Source organism: Corvus hawaiiensis, chromosome 6, assembly GCF_020740725.1.
Source record: "Corvus hawaiiensis isolate bCorHaw1 chromosome 6, bCorHaw1.pri.cur, whole genome shotgun sequence".
Lineage (NCBI taxonomy): Eukaryota > Metazoa > Chordata > Aves > Passeriformes > Corvidae > Corvus > Corvus hawaiiensis.
The window spans coordinates 15,982,280-16,001,222 of record NC_063218.1 but is presented as its reverse complement, the minus strand read 5'-3'; the positions used below and the strand labels follow the sequence as shown (position 1 = coordinate 16,001,222).

The 18,943-nt window shown below is 48.6% G+C and overlaps 1 protein-coding gene and 1 long non-coding RNA gene across 2 annotated transcripts; one reads left to right on the top strand and one right to left on the bottom strand.

The window, feature by feature from the left end:
* Nucleotides 1-1,371: 1,371 nt before the first annotated feature.
* On the bottom strand, nucleotides 1,372-4,046 carry LOC125327930. The gene is made up of 2 exons (XR_007204455.1): nucleotides 2,125-4,046; nucleotides 1,372-1,667 (listed from the first exon to the last, which is right to left on the bottom strand). It is a non-coding gene; the product is annotated as an uncharacterized LOC125327930 (long non-coding RNA).
* Nucleotides 4,047-4,117: 71 nt separating this feature from the next.
* On the top strand, nucleotides 4,118-18,052 carry CHGA (chromogranin A). Its single transcript, XM_048307997.1, has 8 exons — nucleotides 4,118-4,289; nucleotides 4,856-4,902; nucleotides 8,652-8,745; nucleotides 9,169-9,237; nucleotides 11,414-11,512; nucleotides 13,137-13,640; nucleotides 14,419-14,888; nucleotides 17,506-18,052. The coding sequence occupies exons 1-8, from the start codon at nucleotides 4,244-4,246 to the stop codon at nucleotides 17,587-17,589; spliced, it is 1,413 nt and encodes a 470-aa protein (XP_048163954.1). The 5' UTR covers nucleotides 4,118-4,243; the 3' UTR covers nucleotides 17,590-18,052.
* The last annotated feature ends 891 nt before the right edge of the window (nucleotides 18,053-18,943 follow it).

The following is an 18,943-nucleotide window of genomic DNA, read 5'->3' as shown; positions in this document are numbered from 1 at the left end:
GGTTTATGGACCCCCCAGGACAGGACTGCTGGTCCATAGACCTTAGTCGCTCTTGTCACTATTTTTTTCCCTTAATTCTCATGAACCCTGTTAGTGCCTGCAGGCCAGTAAATAGGACTGCCTGTCTCTAGCTTCAGAGCTAAGTAAACAATATCAATTATGTTCTCATGAACTTGTTTAAGACCAGTCTAGAACTTACAGGATTGTTTTATCTTGCTGAGTATGTACATCAGCATCATATAAACTTTGCTGTCACAAGTCAAATAAAACCATAGCCATAGGAACAATCAGTAGTTTCCAGAGGAGGTTGTTTGAGATCACTGTTCAGGAAGAACCTCTGTCTCCACATCTCTTGTTGCAGATTCAGGGGGGCTCATGGGAGTCAATGAGGGTTTTCTGTAAGTACCAGGTAAACTGCCCATGGCATTGGAAGGGTATGACATTTTCCAGATTGGTGTTTCAATAACATTTAGAACAATTATGTTGAGATCCGAGCTATGTGTAAGGGTGTCCAGATGGTATTCTGTGATCACTACAGAGAAGTCTCTTCTTCCAACAGGGGACATACTCCATCTGCCCCAGTGAGAGCTGTGCATGCCAGGCAAGGACGAAAATGGATAGGCAGAGCTAGCTACTGTCAGGTTTGGCACGAAGATGGGCTTTTTTATGGGGTGTAAGTAAACCTTTCAGCAGGAAAATCCATTAATTTCAGGTTGGTGCAAGGACAGTCTAGACTCAGAAAATCAAAGCAAGTCAACATCATTTTGCCTCTGACCTGAAAAAGAAGAGAGGACTGCCTTTGAGCAGCACAGATGAGTATTCACAGCAGCAATCTAAGCTTTGAAGCTTATTTCTGTTTACAGGCAGACAAGCAAGGCTTGTATGAGGGAACTGAGAAGCGAGTGTGACTGACTAAGATGGGAAAGAAGAAAAGGTGTGATGTGGGGGTTGTAACAGGCTTTGCTAGTAATTTAGCAATGAGCTTACATTCAAGTTTTTCAGTCAAACAGTTATCAATTGATTTCATATACAAGAAGTGTATGTCACTGTCACTATGCCTATTTTTCACTTAGTGTCTTTTTGGTTAGGGTGTGGTATTAGCTGTGCCTTGGCTTCAAAACTTTTTGATATCTTCATGAAAATGACACTTTTCCTCTTTATGTGCCTCAGCACCCAGATCTGTAAAATCACAGCAGTCTGAAATGCAGTGTCAGTGTTTCAAACAACAGAAGAGGAGTGAATTCTTAACCTGGTTTCAGCCAAAAAATTAGAGAACAAAGTTCTCAAAGTAACTCACAGACAAACACAAGATCCTTTGGTTTTATTTCCTGAATTCTGAAATAAAGTAAAAAAATATTTTACTCTTGAGAATAGCACTTAAGCCACATAATCTCTTAATCAGATGACCTTATGCATAGAAACATCATATATCAATATGGCTTTTAGGCTGACCCTCTTGTTCCCTCAGCTCAGAGCATGGATAATGCAACAGTGCTGGGTGTTCACTTCCATCCATCCAGACGCTGACATCTTTTCAAATCACTTTCAGGCTGGGAAGGCAAACATCTCTTTGTCCATCTGCGCATGTTACATTAGTGACTGTAGGCAGGTAATGGTATATGGCTTTCCACAGTCCCACCATACTTCATACATGAGAAATTGTGCAGCTATAAGGAAAAATGGAATTGTTCTCTATAGACATCAAGAGGGCTGATATCTATAGGCTGCAAGTGGTCAGAAATGTCCATCTTCATTACTTTGCCACTCCCTGAAGATCTACTCCTGTTTTCCCTATACTAAAACACAAACTACTTTAGAGACTCACAGACCTACTCTTCCCTTGGAGTCTGCTTCAGGTATTGCCTTTCTCTGAGTGGCAGAATACCTTCCACTTTTTTATTTGATCACTTTTGCTCTTTTGACATAAATCTTTCCCTGACACACTTTACTGTGACAGTTCCTAATATAGCTGTGCCTAATTCCAATAGCAAAGTAATGAGACAAATTCCAATAGCAGAAGTACTGATTGCTGGATTAACAGTTTCATATCCATTTTTCTGGGGTAAGAAATAGAAAAATTCACCATCCATCATATGGTACTACAGTGGGAGATGCATGCCATACCTGGAAAGCATTTAGTTTCTCCTCTGCAATGAACTTAATGGCTGCAAGACCACACCTTGAGAAAGAGAAGAAAGACAAAGTAGTTATGGGCACTACATATCCTGTAAAATTTCTCAAAAAGAGGCCCCAAGGAAGAAAAGGGCTTCATGTACGAAACTGGATTAGAACGGAGATAATTTATTGCCCTAATAAGATCAGCATTTATATGTAAGGACAAGTAAATATTGACTAGGAAAACACAGCCTGTTAAGCAGATCAATCTGTTTCTCACTTAGGAATACATAGGAATTAACAAGCTTAATAATGCTCAGTATTTCAGGCTCAGAGACTTAAATGCTGTGGTGTATTCTGAATGAGGGAAAGGCCATTCTATATGGTCCGATCCCTACCCCCCAGTAAATAATTCAACAATACACACACATACCCCCTGAAAAAAGAAGAAAAAAGAAAAAAAGAAAAAAAACCCCAAAACTAAACAACACAACAACCAAAAAGAAAGAATATCTCTTGTTCCTGGAGGTTCCCCATGGAACAAGAACTGTCATGGTTGTTCATTTCATAGACTTACGAACATTTAACCATCCATCACTGCCATCCACAAAGCACTGTTCAGAAGATCAATTTATTTCCATATTTCTCTGCATTTAACTGGAAAATGCAATTGACAAGAGAAGCTTTAATTTTGTATGAATGCCTTTTACAATCCAAATGCGCCTTTTGAAGCATGTGTTTAAATCAGGTAGATATTAGAGGACATTTGAGAGCACATTTCCATGTGCACCTGGAAAGAGAAAGGGAAAATGATGGTGCAGTCTGTACTGCCTAGTCTCATAGAAAAGTTCTTGTCATCTTAGACAAGATGACAAGTGATGACCTCTTAGGTTCTCCCTAATAACTTGGGTGCAGGACTCCCCAGCGAGCAGAGCAAGGCAGGGTGGGGAAGAAAGATGGTGCATTTTTCTGAATTTTGTTTTCTAGTCTAAGTCCCTGCATTCCATGACCTCTGAAACTGCTTGAGGAATAGAACGGAGTAGCAGAGCTGCTATTCCTAAAGAAGCATTGTCCTAAAGAAGAATTGGAGTCACTTTAAAAAAAGAATCCAGCTGGCTGACCTGGCAGATACTCCATCCAAAGAACAGACAGTCATTTTTTTCAAAAGCATGGAAATGCTTGTGACTAAGAGAATTTTTTGTTTCCTCTCTCTCCCTTGCCAATGCAAACTGGCAGTCAGGTAATCTTGGTTATTTCAACTTTGGAGTGTAGGGTATTGCTACAGAGTGTTAAAAAACATTGAACAAAGGGTAGCAACCTATTAAAATTTTGCTTGTAGAGCCATAGATGGACAGCAGATGCACCAGCCTTTGACCTTTACCCCAAATAATATCCTACTAACCAACCTCTCATAGAACAGCTTGGACCTACCATGTCCATTGGCAAGCCCTTTTCATGGTGAGCAGTTCCCTGTCTCTCAACCAGTCTTTCAGGCACCCCTATCCTCTGTGGAGGTCTTTAAAAGGCATCTAAAACTTTCAGCACCTGTTTTAAACTTCCGTGGTCAGTGAAAGACAAGGGGGCTCTGAGAGGGCAAAACCATCTACAGATGGCAATGCAGCCTGGGACACATGAGGTGCCTCACGTCTGGCTACAGGTACCTACAGAGAGGGCACACGTGCAGAGGCGCTGCAGATTGCCGGTGTCGGCTGAGGTGCTGGGAAAGTGGTATCCTGGAAACACACCTCACAGCCTTCCTGTGCCTGCAGAGTGTGAGAAGATGGAGCGATTAGAGCCTGTCACCTTTGCGTGGGCAGCCGGGGAGGTCGGGGGATGCTGCCGTGTGGCCGCTCCTCCGACACCCGACGAGTGATGGAGGCTGATGGGAAGCCTGTGTGCGAGGGGAGGGGGCAGAGAAGGAGGTGGCTTCCTCCTGACGCCATTTCCGAGGGCTGAGATATATAAATGAGGCGGTTGCTGCAGTGCCTCATCTGGGATCTTCAGCCAGAGCACTGGCGTAGATACGCACGCTGCGTGCTGGTTTCCCCCCGGCACCTCGCCTGGAGCCCCCACGCCACGACACTCTCGCCCTCTGCCCCTTTCTCCCTGCCTCCATCCCGCCAGCACCATGAGCCGGCCAGAACTGCTCGCCGTCCTGCTCCTGGCCGTGCCGGGTAAGTGGGGCTGGGATGGGTCCGTGTGCGCCGAGCTCCTGGGAGCCCCGGCCCGCGGCAGCGCTGAGCCCGCCGGCCCCGCTCCCCCGCGCCTCCAGCACCGCGGACAGGGACGGCCCGGCGCCTCCAGCACCGCGGACAGCGGCCGCCGCAAGGTCACTGCCGAGCGCCGCACGGGCCCTGCCAGCCTAGGCACCTTCCCTTCCCTTCCCTTCCCTTCCCTTCCCTTCCCTTCCCTTCCCTTCCCTTCCCTTCCCTTCCCTTCCCTTCCCTTCCCTTCCCTTCCCTTCCCTTCCCTTCCCTTCCCTTCCCTTCCCTTCCCTTCCCTTCCCTTCCCTTCCCTTCCCTTCCCTTCCCTTCCCTTCCCTTCCCTTCCCTTCCCTTCCCTTCCCTTCCCAAGACAGGCATGGTGCACACGTCCAGCTGCTGCACACAGGGACCAGTTCCATCAGAGAGAGATGCCCCTCTTCTCCACTCCCATTCTAGAAGAATAGTGTTTCTCTGCTTGTCTTCCAGATGAGATGAATAACATGTTCTCTTTTTTTCCCCCTCCCCTTACCTTACAGCCGTCTCCCTTCCTGTGACAAATGACATGAATAAAGGTGACACTAAGGTAAGGATGAGCCTGTAGTGGAATGGTCAAATGAAGAGAAAGGATGTGATATTTCACCTCCAACTAGGTGGTTGGTTTTGGGCCACTCCCACTGAACTACCGTGTAGAAAGTGCCAGGAATTTGCATGAGATCCCTAGAGTGGAATCCATCTCTGCTCCCTTCCTAACAGAATTTACCCTTTGTGCATCCACTTCTGGGCAGCCAAGGAAGTGTCTCAGGATGCAACACAGGGATCAGACAAGCTTGTTTAGAGAGGAGATGGAGGCTGGGTATAACTCTCCCTAGTCCTCCTACTTTCAGCTTTTCAAAGCTCCCAACAGGAGGTGACTCAAGGGAGAGTGGGGGGAGATGTGATTCAGGAACTGTGTGTGTTTGGGGGTGTATACATGTGACTTTGTACGTGTGTGGTGTGCTACTTAAACATGCATGCTCCAGAAAAATAGGCAACCGGTACTCTCAGCTTGCTAATCCATCCTCAGCTCCTGCTCAGCCTGTCTGGATGGCTACAAGCAGTGCAGGACTTGGCTGACCTCTCCAGCCCTCCTTTACAGGCTTCTGTGCACATATCTGTGTCACACCCTCCAACATTTATAGCTGCACTTCACAAACGTGCATTCCTATCGGCCTTTTGGCACCTAAATGCTTGGATAGGGGGGTTTGCCTGTGTTTATCTACATCAGACACGATTCCCTGACCCCTCTCCACCCCCCTGCCCCACTGCCCCATCTTTCAGATGTGCTGATTGGCTGCCCAAATTAAAATTTCTTTAGAAATTCATGTCCATAAAGGAAACTTCAGCCTTTTTCCTTTTTACTTCTTGAACCATTTCATGTTATGAAATCTTCTAGCCACATTTTTCCGCAGGCAGCAGCAGGGGAGGGCACACTGATGCCAGTCTCAGCTCCATTGCAGGTTACATCTAGGACATGTGCCATGAGCAACGCCTCCCTACTTCCTGTGAGACATGCCTGGGCCTGGAGAGCAGTTGCTTTGTTAAGAGTTTTAGCCTGCTTAGCCCTTCCTGGGGCTGAGCCATGAGCTGTGAGACACTGGGTGTCTTCCTTGGGCTGTGTGCTGCTGAGGAAGAGGCACTTACCCTTTCAACTGTCCATGCCAAAGTGGGCATCTGGTGGGACAATCCATTAATCATACAATTTTCCTTGTGAGTTCTGTTCCCCAGTATATTCTATGTGTAAAGAATGTCACTTTTGTGGCGGTTGGTGCAACTCTATGGAAATGCTTCCACCAAGGAAGGACTTTCCCAAGACTTTCCCCCTTCCCCTGGGTATTATACTGACATGGGCTCTAGCTGAGAGCAAAATCAGCTTTCTTTTGAATTTGCTGCAATTGGAAGAAGCCATTAGGGCTTTCCTGCCTTCACCATCCTCTGAGAAACAACATTTCAGGGAAGGAAGTCCTGGTCTTATGGAACAGATCAGAGCAGGGATATCATCACATGAATGCAGCAGCAAGCACTGCAGCTCTTCCTACACACCCTGCTCTCTGCCACCAGCATTTGTGGGTGGCTCAGGGCTGTGTAATGGGTAGTCAGCACGTGCAGGCCTTTCCTGGACAGCTCATCAGACTTTCCTTACACCAAGGGCTTTCTATAGGCAGCTGAACAAGACCAAAGCATTTACAATGTCTCTGGTGTTTGCCCACCCTTGTGCTTGAAGGACACTATTTCCCACTTACAACCATACATTTTAGGAGGGCCTGAGCATAGCCGAGCTCAAATATGGAGAAGTCTGTCCTTGTAAGGGCAGAATTCTTTGGAGATTTCTGTGTAGGGGCATTGTGAGCTGCTCTTAAGGATCTAGTTACATGCTCATGGTTAGATGATAGCTATGGCAAAATTCCAGTCTGAGTTTCTGCACTGGGTTAATTACATTCATTTGGAAAGGATCTCCTCCATTTCCTGATGCAGGCTGTTATTTCATGACCTTGTGAAGTCTCACTCTGCAAGACCTCCTCTAATAAAAAGACAAGGAAAGTGTTGTGGGATGACTGCACTCTTCATTTCATTACCTTACAGAGTTCCTCCACAGAGGTGAATGTATTTCTGTGGCAACTGATGTGTTTCCTTGTGCTCAGACAAAGACTTTAGTTCAGCTTAGAAGTCTTGAAAAAGCTTGAATAGAATATTTCATTGAATCAGATTCTTACGTCTCATGCTGAGAAAGTCTTTACTTCTGAAGCTGCATCAAATACTGCTGCAATAAGTGGGTCCAGAAGTTGGGAAACACAAGAGGGCAACATCAGAATCTGGTTTTTACTCTATTTAAAGATAGAGTGATTCAAAGTAATCTAAAATCAGTACTAATGGATTGCTTGTGATATAGGAGAACGATACCAGGGAAATTCCCCTGCTTTCTTTTTTTTTAGATCTTTTCTGTAACATTTTTAATCCAGCAGACAATTCCCTCAAACTGTGTAAGGAATAGAGCAGTTCAGCACTTTATGGCTGTGATCTGCAAAAGCAGAATTCTCTCCTTAGACAGGGTGAAAATTTGCCCATTCCAGCTGTCCAGTGAATATAGCCAACTGCTTGAATGAACAGCATTGTGGATGACTGGGAACTGCTGACTTGTGTTTAATTTCTACTGCAGCCACAGTGCTCCGCTCTCCTGAGAATGGTACATTGTGAGGGAGGTCAGGGCTCTCAGGGCTGCCTGCTGAAATCATCAGGAGAAAGAAGTTATTGAGTGAATTTTTTGCCTCCAAGGCTTACTTGTATTCTTTTTTCAATTTAGCCTCTTTTTTTCCACAGGCAATTGCAAGCCCTGCATTCTTCCTAAGATTGCTTTGTAAATAGTCATCCTTTTGAGCTAAGCAGCCTGATTTGTACACTACTAATCAGCACCAGACTGTAGTAAATGTTTCTGTCCTGTGTGACCATTGGGTTCTACCATGACCTCACACAAGGGCTCCCAGCAGTGTGTCTTGGCATGGCAAGGATGCCTGCAATCTCAGTACAGATGATAACTTAGATAAAAAACACTCCTGGTTTTACACCAAAGAAAAGGGCTGCTGGAAAGGATGGGCCCAAAGTTCACCCTGTCTGAGAAGTGTCAGAACTTCTTTGCTTTCAGATGACCCACTATCATGTAGAGCTCTTGCAGTCTATAACAGATGGCTTGAACACTCAAAGCACAAGGTCAAACACTTCTCCAGATTGTCTTGTCCTTTTCTAGGGTTTGAGAGCAGTATTTCTCATCTGTGTTTGAAAGTAGTTTGCCTCACCTCACCCTCCATGCCTGGCTTCAACCTAACTATGGTGTCTTTCCCAGGGTTTGAAGAGCTTTTAAGATTTCAAGGTCATCTATTGAACAGCTGTGACCATTTGTGCTCTCTACAACCTCCCACTGAGTCCTTTTATGAGATGCAGGTTGAGATATATTGACTTGAAAGAGGATGATTTTGGATTTTCTATGTATATATCCAGATACCCTTTACTCTCCAGATGTGCCCAGACTCTGGGATGGTCTGAAGCCATGCAATCCTCAGCTGAATTGTGTGTCATGTGGAAGAAGCTCTTTCCATTGTCATGTGTAATTTGCTCACTTCTCAGTTGCAGGAGGTACCTTCTGTTCCTGCATTAGGGAAAACAGGAACTGAACATTCAGTTCTGTCTTGACCAGAAAAGCAAGAAGATCTGTGCCATCATCTGCTGTATTTTAGCCTGGGTAACAAGGAGGAACAAAAGACAAAACCCCAGTTCTTTAATTTGTATTTTTTCTTTTTCTAGGTGATGAAGTGCATTGTAGAGGTCATCTCTGATACTTTATCTAAGCCAAACCCCCTGCCGATCAGTGAGGAATGCCTAGAAACTCTCCGAGGAGGTACTGCCTCAGACTTAATGCTGGGTATCAGCAAAAGCAAGTTTGGCGAGTGGGGGCTGGTCCTGCCCTGACCAGCTGAGCCCTGGCCCCAAGACCCCTATCAAGGGGTCCTTGACATGCTCACCTCCCTCTTCCACTGGGCTGCAGGGCCACAGGAGCAGGGATGGTGCCACTGCTTGTCCCAGGCCATGCCTTGTGCTGGCACTGTGGCCACAGGGGTGCTGGGAGACATCAAACTGCCTGGTTTTCATAGGACCTTCCTGTCATCTTAGTCATATGGTTAAAAGATGTGAGAGCAAATCAGACCAAGGGAAAGAAAAGAGCAAATGAAGAAGGAGTGGCATTTGGGGTTCTTTTTCATTTCCTGGGGTTGTGGGGAGGTTTTCTTTGACTACTTTCTGTACTAAGTCTCCCCTATTGCAGATGAACGAATTATTTCTATCCTTCGCCACCAAAACTTATTGAAGGAACTTCAGGAAATTGCTGCTCAAGGTACAGTGCCAGTGTATGTTTTTGGGAATGTAACTATAGGGAAGATTGTTTTCTTCTGTTGTAGTCCCTTACAGAGTTTTATTGCTTGTTTGGTTTTGGGTTTGTTTTTTTTATTTTATATTTATTTAAGATCATATAAATATGCCCTAGGAAATGTAGATCCAAGATTTTCAGCAGAGATTGTGTGAGTGGGGACAGGAATTTTGTTTATAACAACTCCAATATGTTTCTGATGATTTCAATAGTTATCAATGTAACTTGATGGTGATGTAGTCTGGACATTTTGAGGTGGGAGAACTCTAAAAGGAAGTACTGTAATTTAATTCAACAAATGATCACCAGCTCCCAAACTAGAATGAAAGGCAAGAAAACCTCCACTGTCTGTGCAGCTGGAGTCTAGCACTAAACCCAGGTGTGGCAGCAGGGAAGTCCCACTGAGCAGTGAGTAAGACTTGCACCTAAAAGACCCCAGTGAAAATGTTCTTGAGCTAATGAGTATTTTTTGATGGCTTCCTTAATTCGAATGCAAGTTTTTTTGGTTTGGAGAGGTGTAGGCTGCTCACCACTGGTCAATGTGGGAACAGCAGCAGCACTGTGGAGCTGTGCCAAGGGATGTTGAGGGGAAAAAGGGTTATTCTCAGGTGCCCTGTTGCCCAGAACTAACATGCAGATCCCAGGCAAGGCTACTTCAGAGCTAGTCCAGATCCCTCTGTCCAGGTGAGGCTGCAACAGGGCTCTCCCCAGGCTGCAGGGGGAGCACCTCCTGGCCTTCTCGTCTCCTTCTCCCTGGGGTAACCAGGGCAGCTGGGCACCACCAGAGAGACAATGACTAGGGCATCCCTGTGCTCTGCTCTTGTGTGGCAAGTCTGCCAGAGATGGCTGGAAGGCAGTGCCACCAGAATGCTTTCAGAGCAAGGAAGCCACAGAGGCAACAGGGAGAAGGGAGAAGAAAAATTCAGGAAGTCAGAATTGTGGAAGAGCCTCATGCAGCTCCCAAAGCCATATTTTAGTCATTACCCATATGGTGGAGGGGCCAGCTCGTCAGTGACCTCAGATGGACTCCACGGTTGCTCTGGTGATTCAGGAGAAAGAAGCCTTGGGCTCTTCAGTATGCTGGGATGTAGCTGCCCAGGCACACCAGGGATTTGAGGAGGAGCACTCAGGTATCAGACAGGCTGTGGCACTCAGCATGGAGTCCATGAGAAGGGGCTTGTTTCATGGACATGCACCTTGCTCCACTCTTTCCTTGGCCTGAGCCCATCACACCACTTAGGGTAAATGATATCTAATCTACAAATCACAGAGACTGGGGGTGGAACAGTCTTGTAGACCAAGGGAAAAGCAAAGGTGTTTATCCTGGTGTCCTCTGTGCTGGCTGCAGCTGGTTCTGCTCAGGCTGCAGAGCCCACACCATTTAGTTCTGGGCTAGAGAGGACTGCTCTGGCAGCACTGGCTCTTGCCCTTGCATTAAGGCATAGAAGCAGGGCATGAGCTGGGTTAGACAGGGCTTTTTTGGCTTGCAGATTCCATTAGAATGGGGCTGCCTGGCAAGTGCGGGTTGCCAGGACAGCTGCAGTCTGACCTCCAGCATGTGCTGCCTTCAGACACCTGTCTCCAGGTGTCTGTAACACCAGGGTGTTACATTTTTCAAGCAGGCTCCATAATCCCAGAGCTAAGGTGTGGGCCCTTGGAGGCCCAGACTACCCCTGCAGTGGGAATGAATGCTGCTTCTTCCTCGCAGCAGTCAGGGGAGAGGGGCCCCCACAACCAGGCTGGAGGACACAAGAGCTCTCTGAGCTCCCCTCAACAGAGGTGCGTAGGCAGAATCTGGCAGGATGCAATTTCTATCCTTCAGTACTCTGGTGATGAAGTCTTTTGTTGGCCTCAGTGTGCTGCAGTTCAGCACCTCTTATTCTCTAGATCTCCATCAGTATTAGTTTTCCTGGTAACCCTGCTTCTCTATTTAGAAACCATTTTCTTTCCTGCAGATGATGTTTTTGATTGTGGTTTTGTTACTGCAGTTGATTCACATATCCTCCAGTCTCACTCCTCTCAGCTCCCAGGTAGATTTTTCCACTGTAGGAAATATAAAGGGCACAGAACAAATTTCCTACCTCTACTTTCTGAAACACAGGAGGGACTGTTGCCTTTCCCTACTTTTTGTTACTTGACACAGGTGCCAGTGAGAGAACTCAGCAGCAGAAGAAAAACAGTGGCTTTGAAGATGAACTTTCCGAAGTCCTTGAAAGTCAGAACGACAAGAACAAGCAGAGAGGTCAGTGTCAGCCTCCACCCCCGGGAAATCCAGGTCAGGCTGTAAACAAGGATCTTCTTTCTAACAGCCTTGATATGTCCATCTGCTTCTCTTTTAGGCATCTTCTTTGATGCTGCTGCTGACACACAAGCAACCTGGTGTTTGCTTTGCTCTTATTTACCAGCTCAAACAACATGTAGTTTCTGAGCTATAGTAACGGGTGATGGTCAAGTTACCAAACTGATACTGACTTTTCAACCCTGCTGCTGGCACTTTCACTCACTTACAACACTTAAAATGAGTCACAGCCAGGGAAATTCCACACTGAAAGACTCAGTGATACAGGCAAGGGTGATCTGGGTTTGTGCCTGCCACCCTTGTTTTCAGACATCTAAGATATTAAGTAATGAGTCTCTGAAGGAAAAATCGAACTTGATACACACACAGTGCACACACCCACACAAAACACCTGCTTCTTGGAAAGATCACCTTCAGCTGGGATTTACCTTGTCATGGTTTCTCTGGCCTTATTGCAGACAGGCAGTTTAGCAGAAAGGAGGAGTAGGCCCCTTCCCTTTTCCTTGTCAGGAAGACACAATGCCAATGTGGGGTGTGATGTGACTTCTCGTCCAGCAGCAGCTGAATCCCTATAGAGGGTCTCAACAGGTCTGGGGCACGTGGTTGGACCACAGCAGCACAGCACTGCTGTGACACCAGTCCAAAGCTGCTTAGAGCAATGAGGAGTGATACCCCAGGGACAGCTGCTGCAGCCAGCATGGCCAAAATCCAACGGGTAGGATGGTGGCACTGCATCTCCCTCCTGCCAAGACAGACCTGAAACTCTTGCTCTGGCAGTGTGGAGATGGAGGAAGTTGAAGTGAAGATGAAATGTGGCACATGGGCCATTCAGGCCCACTGACAATCTGGTGACACCAGCACGGTGTCACTGGTGGCCACCAGCCCTGTGTGACCAGCTCTCTGCATCCTCTCATCCCAGCATACTCCTCAGCCCTCCTTGGGGTTGCATTTGCCTTTCTCTAATTCTGGCTTTTAAACCCCCGTCTTTTCTTTTGCTAAGTGTTTTCTCTGGCTAATTATGTTAAAAGAGGCCAGTCTCCCTTGATCAGGAGCAAATACTCAACCCATATTAAGCTCCTGCTGAGTAGCTCCTTTGCAGAAGCAGAGACACCCCTCCTCCCTCCAGCACCCTGTGAACAGGGCTGTCTGCCTCTTCAGCCTGCTGGGAGAAATAAGGATGTGATGTGAGTGCAGCACTCAGAGCAGGGAGAGCTGTGTGAGTGCCGTATTACACTCCTCAATAATTTCATTTTACATGCAGTCTGGTTTCATGCAGGGTGAGTTCGTGGCTGGCATCTCAAGAGATGGCGATGAGGACTGTGCTGCAGCAAAACACTTCAGCATATGTTTAACTTCAGCCTTGCAAGTCTCTCCAGGAGCACAGGCACCAGAGAGAGCATTGCCTTGCTTGAATGCAAACATATGCTGAGATGACTTGCAAGAGGATCCACGGGCTGGTTAAGCAGATTGCTGAGCAGGGCTGAAGCTCCTTAAGAAATGCTTGGGCTTTGCTGGTTGTGAAATGAGCTCTCAGCAGAGGTGTTTCTTCTTGTTTCTCCCTCTGTAGATGAAGTAGGGGAACGCCCTGAAGAGGAGCAGCCCACAGGGTCCCTGGCTGAGCTGGCAGCACAGAAGCCCCAGCAAAATGAAGACTCAAGAGAGGAGGGAAAAAACAGCCTGGAGGAGAGGGAGCCCAGGCCACAGGATACCAACCCTGTTGAGAAAGAGGATCAGGAGGAAGCTGAGGGCAATGACATCAGGGATACAGAGGATACCCATCGAAACAAAGTTTTGGACAACCACATTGGCAAAAATTTCAGTGAGGATGAGCAGCAGCAGCAAGGGGATGAAGAGGAGGAGCCCAGAGGCTCCAGGGACAGCCTGGAGCTTGAGGATGAGGGAGAAGAGCCATCCAGGCAGGGCCAGGAGCACAGCAAGGAGGTAGTAGGGGAGCGTGTGGAGCGGGAGGATGACAGAGATGAAGCTGCAGAGGAGGACCCTACTGAAGCAGAGAGGTCACTTGATTTGGCTGAGGAGGACGAGGAGGCTGAGGAGATGCAGGGAGATGACAGTATGTATCCCAGACTGCACTGATACCTTCCTAGGGTGAGCTGAGAGCACTGAGACAGATGGGTTAGAGGCATCAAAGCTAAAAAGTTGCAGCAGGTGCTTAGTGGGTTTACAGAAACACCTCTGCCAGCAGCCACCTATTACTGTATCCCGCAGCCGTAGAGAAGAGAGAAGATCCAGCAGGCAGGAATTGTGCAGCAAGATTGATTTATTTAATTATTTTACAAACTCTTTTATAGACTTTTTTCTTCACAGTCTAATTGGACAAAGGATCGGCCACCCCCTGGGTGGATTGGCTAGAAATCCTAAACATCCATTGTCAAAATATTTTTCTACTGTACCATAAACAAAGCTCTGCAAGGTCGCAGGTATTCATAGTTTATAGAACTTCTGCTAATCTCTTCGTGAGAGAAAAAAGTATCCCACGGGTTTAGAAAGAAGCAAGGAAATTCTTGCTAGCAGCAATATTGTATCCACAGCCACCCAGACCCCACCACAAACACCTGACGCACAGTCCCATGTACAGCAGGTAACACAGGCCTTGCAGCTGCCTCACTGCTCAGCTCTCGTAGCTCCTGGGGACAACTAATTCATTTTCCCTGAACTTCCTACAGGGTTTTTGACTGCTGCCTTCAAGCCCCATTACTGACATGGCAACATTAGAGTGGGTATTTCCAGAATATTGGGAAAGTGGGCCTAAGTCAGGAAATACATCTGGCATCGCCACTGAAGGCTCAGGTTAACAGTTGTGTTCACTGCTTTGTTTAATGCTCTTTCAGATAACGATGATGAGCTGGGATTTGGAAAAGATGTGCGGAGCTCTGAAGAGGAGGAAGAGGAGGAGGAAGAGCAACCCCGGGCACTGAGAGGAGGAAGGCATCACCTGGAGGATGAGGAGACGCAGGGAGAAGAGGACACCTTTCAGTCCAGGGATGCCAAAAGTGATGAGATAGAGGAGGAGTTCTCCAGGGAGTGGGAAGACACCAAGAGGTGGAATAAAATGGATGAGCTGGCCAAGCAGCTGACATCAAAGAAGCGCATGGAGGAAAATGATAGTGAGGAAGACCCAGACAGGTCCATGAAAAAGACATTTAGATCCCGCAAGTATGCCTTCAGTAGTCCAGAGGAGGATGTGAGAAGGTCATGGAAGCGTCACTCAAAGGAGGACAGCAGTGAAGGAGGCTTTCCACTTGCTCCCATGCCTGAAGAAAAGAAGGATGAGGAAGGCAGCGCTAACAGGAGAACGGAGGTTGGTGTATGTAGGCTTAAAAATCAATCCCACCCAGTTATCCAAACTGTGCTTGGAGATGTGGATGGTTTATTGGCATTAACGTTACCAGCAGTGGTTCTCTGTGACATTAAGTTGATGCTTAATGAACTTCTAGTCATTCAGCCTCAGGTATTATTGAAATTTGCACCCGGCTGTGCCTTGGTTTTTATCCTTGTTTTAGTGACTAGTGCAAAAGCATTCCCTGCCCCCCAGAGTCATGTCTCCAGTGACAGGACTTCTGCACTGGCCTCTGCTGGACATAGTGACCAGAGCTATAACTGAACCTAGGGGTAGTCCTTGTCTCCTTGTCTCCTAAAGCCCTTCCAAGTCAAAAGGAATGCTTTCCCTGTCTCAGGGATGGAGTAATGCCAGACCTCCTACAGAGGTGGTGAGAGACCAGGGGCACTGGAGTGGAAATGGTTGATGGATACAGGAATATAGCTGAGCCAGGCTTCCAAAGTCAGAGATCTCCTTCCCTGCTACCTTGTGTGATGCTAGGTAGTAGCTCAGCACATCCCCAGCAGCCAGGAACTGCTCGTGGGTTCACCTTTGTGCTGAGGCCCAGCTCCAGCACAGGAATTGATTTCGGATAGTGCAGGGGGCTGGGCAGTGGGGCTGAGCTTGAGCTTTGTGGACCTGGGACAGGCCATGATCAGGTGCCTGGAAATAGGCTGAGGCAGCGAGTGAAGCCAGTTGGCTCTCTTGCCTCCAAAACACCCCTCTTGCCTCAGTTATGCACCAAACCATTGGCCAAAGATTGCCCATCAGCAACCCTCCCATGAGAGCATCTCCAGTTGTGTTGGTTCAAAGCAAAGCCAAACATCTCTGCTCAGAGCAGGGATGCAGTGGGGTGGGCTGCCCCATCTGCCTCCTCACTCCTGTCTGCTCACATCCCACATCTCTGCCCCAGGGAGGTTGCTGCCCACCTGCCCCTGCCAGTGGCTCTGGGGTGCACCTTGTCTGCAAGGTGTCAGACTCAATCTCTAAAGGGGGATTGGAAAAGAGGTTGCTGAGGCTGCAAAACTGCTGTGTTTACAGCTGCAACAAGACTTTTCTGTTTGTTTGGTTGGTTTTTTTAAACTAGATTAGGGCCTCTGGGAGTCAGTGAGAAAGTATCAAGACCAGTCACGCAGCAGTGAGGGAAGGCACAGACTCTGGCTGCTGTCCTGTCCTCTCTCTTAATTTTTGGGCCATGGGGCTGTGTGGCTTGGCCAGTGATGAGCATGGGCTCAGATATGGGCCGAATGTGCTGCCCCCTGCACTTTCCAGGGCTCAGCATGTGGGGCCAGGCAGAAGCAAACCAGAATACACAGGCAGTGGTTTGGGTCTGACCAAGCTCTCTTTGGGTGCTATAGAGGATTTCAGAACCGATTTTTCTCCCTTTCTGGGGGCTCCAGTAGCAGCCCAAGTTCTCCTCCAGTAAGGTGAGCCTCAGCGAGCTGCTCCCTGACCCACTTCAAACAGAATGTAACAGCCGCTTGGGCACCCTGGGTGCTTGCAGGCACCCTGAGCTGTTGGCACCCTACTGTAGCCAGAGCTTTCCCAGGGGTTGGGCCAAGGGCCCAGTGGAAGGGCAGGGTGACTTGTTCCCCTGTTCAGGAAAATAGCTCAGGAAGAGAAAAAAATTACTTATTTTTACATACTTCCTTTACTCCTCTCACACCAGCCACATGCAGTGCAGCGACTTAGTGTCAACTTGTGGTTGGCAGCTGCTGAAGGCAGCAGCAAGGCTTTGCTCCCTCCACACAGGCGGGGACTGTCACCTCGGCTCTGCCGATGCGAAATGGTACAGCGCTTAGTTTGCTCACACAGAGCCTGCTGCTGCTGTGCTGAGTGCATGGTCTGCAGAGAGCCCAGGTGACCACAGCTGTGAGGGACAGGCAGAGCTGGGGCTGGCAGCGAGGCAGGGCCAGCTGGATATGACCCGAGTTCAGGCAAAGCCATGCAGTCAGGTGTCTGAGTACCTGCACTAAATAAAGCAGCTATAGGTGACAGCACAGATACACAAGATCCAGTATAGAAAGACCACCAATGGATGGGCAGCTTGAGCCTTTGAACTGATGGCTTCCTCAGTCACTATTTTCCCAGGAAAAGTATCTTCTGCTAGTGAAAGTGCAAGCAAAGACCCAGAGGCAGGGTGGAGAGAGGGGACACCGCTGTCCCCTGCATGAGCAGGGCACACGCTGCACTTCCCCCGCAGGAGGCAGGCACCTGTGCCCATCCTGGTTTGAGGCCACTGACTCAGCGCCAGCACCCAGCGCTGTTCGGCAGAGCCTGCTCCAGCTCCGCAGCAGCCTTCTCCCTCCAACCCCATGTTCTGGAGGCACAGACCCATTAGGGGCTGCCCTCCCCGGCAGGGGACTGGGGAAGGATGGCAGCTGCACGTCTTGTCCCCATCACCAGTTGCAGTAATTAAACATTAGGGCAGGAGTAATCAGTGTTGTGCACCGTCGTCTGTCCGGAGGGGCAAATGCTGGCTGCAGGGATGGGGCAGGACAAGGCTGTACTCGTGCACCAGGCAAGGCTCTCTGTAGCTCTGGGGGGCGAGGGCTGCTCACCTGTGGCCACTGACACATTTCCTGGGCTTTTGTTGCAGGACCAGGAGCTGGAGAGCCTGGCTGCCATCGAGGCCGAGCTGGAGCGTGTCGCCCACAAGCTGCACGAGCTGAGGAGAGGCTGAGGGCCCCAGCCCTCCCTGTGCCGGCGAAAGCAGCGCCGCCGCCCTCCTCCCTCCCACCGCGTGTTCATTTCCTGATCTAAGAGCAATTAAGCCGAGCAGAAGCGCCGTGCCTAGGAACCGACCTCGCTAGCACCCAGGCCTGCCTCCCTCGCCATAGTGTTGTGCCCATCGCCGCTGCCTCACCTCATGCTCCCCTCTCCACACGGATGCCCACACGCCTGGCAGGGCGCCCGTGGGTGTGAAGTGCAACCTACATCTGTATTTTCTGTCTGGGTGGGGTTTTTTTCCCTCTTTTTTTTAAAAGACAGGACAGCTTTCTAGAAAGTTCTTTCACCGGTAGTTTCACTGGGTAAAAAACTGCAATAACTTGTTATTTTTTGATTAAAAGCTGAGAACTCTGACTGTAATATATTCTATACAAAAAATTTATCTAAGGAAAAATAAAACTGCAGCGGGTTCCTTCCTTTGTTTTGGCAGCTTCAGTGTCGCTTGTCAGCATGCTGCAGGGCCTGTATGGTCCTGCAAAGAGGAGGGGAATGGAGGACTCTCCTCACCACAAGCACACCATGATGGTGCTCCCCTCCTTACCCAGGCTCCAGCGCTGCTGCCCTCTGAGGCCTGGCATCGAGGACACTTCCCTGTGGTCCCAAGCACTGCAGGGCTCTCCCTGCCCAGCCGGGGGCCGCTGGTGCTGTACAGCTCGGCCCCGGCACTGGGTGTCCTGGGTGCTTCAGTGAGACCTGGGTCACATCTGAGGCTCATCAATGAACACAGAGAGAAAACAGTTAAAAGTTTAAACACTGGGGCAATACTTGACCAAGTCAAGCCATGTGGACAACACAGGAGTAGATTAGAAAAAAGACAAGCAACAAATAGGCCAGGCAGGAGGAGAACTACCGATCTGTGTTCCCCCCAGAGGTGAAGGCCCATCCCGAGGAGATGCTCCTCCTGTGCACTGGCTCACAGGAGCCATGGTGGCCAGCTGGCACTGCGCTTCCAGGCAGAACCTTTCCATCCCTTGGGCTTCAGACCACAGGGCAGCTGGAGGACCGGGTGGTGCCTGGGCTGGGGAAGGCAGCTCCAAAATCTCTGAGTACTGATCACATTTTAGATGTTCTATGTGCATTGGCAGGAGAGGAAGAAATCCACCCACTGCCAGGGCTGTATTCCAGACCCCCCAGTCTGAAGCTCAGTTCTCTCCCATCACCTGGAGCCCACAGAACAGCTGACATGCTCGGGGAACAGCTGCCAGGCTTTGAACTTGACTCACTCCTTTATTCTGCAAAAAACCTCATTGCTGTTGGCCTGTGGAGTGCATTGCATGGGGGGTGGGTGTGGGGGGTCCCCTGGCGCA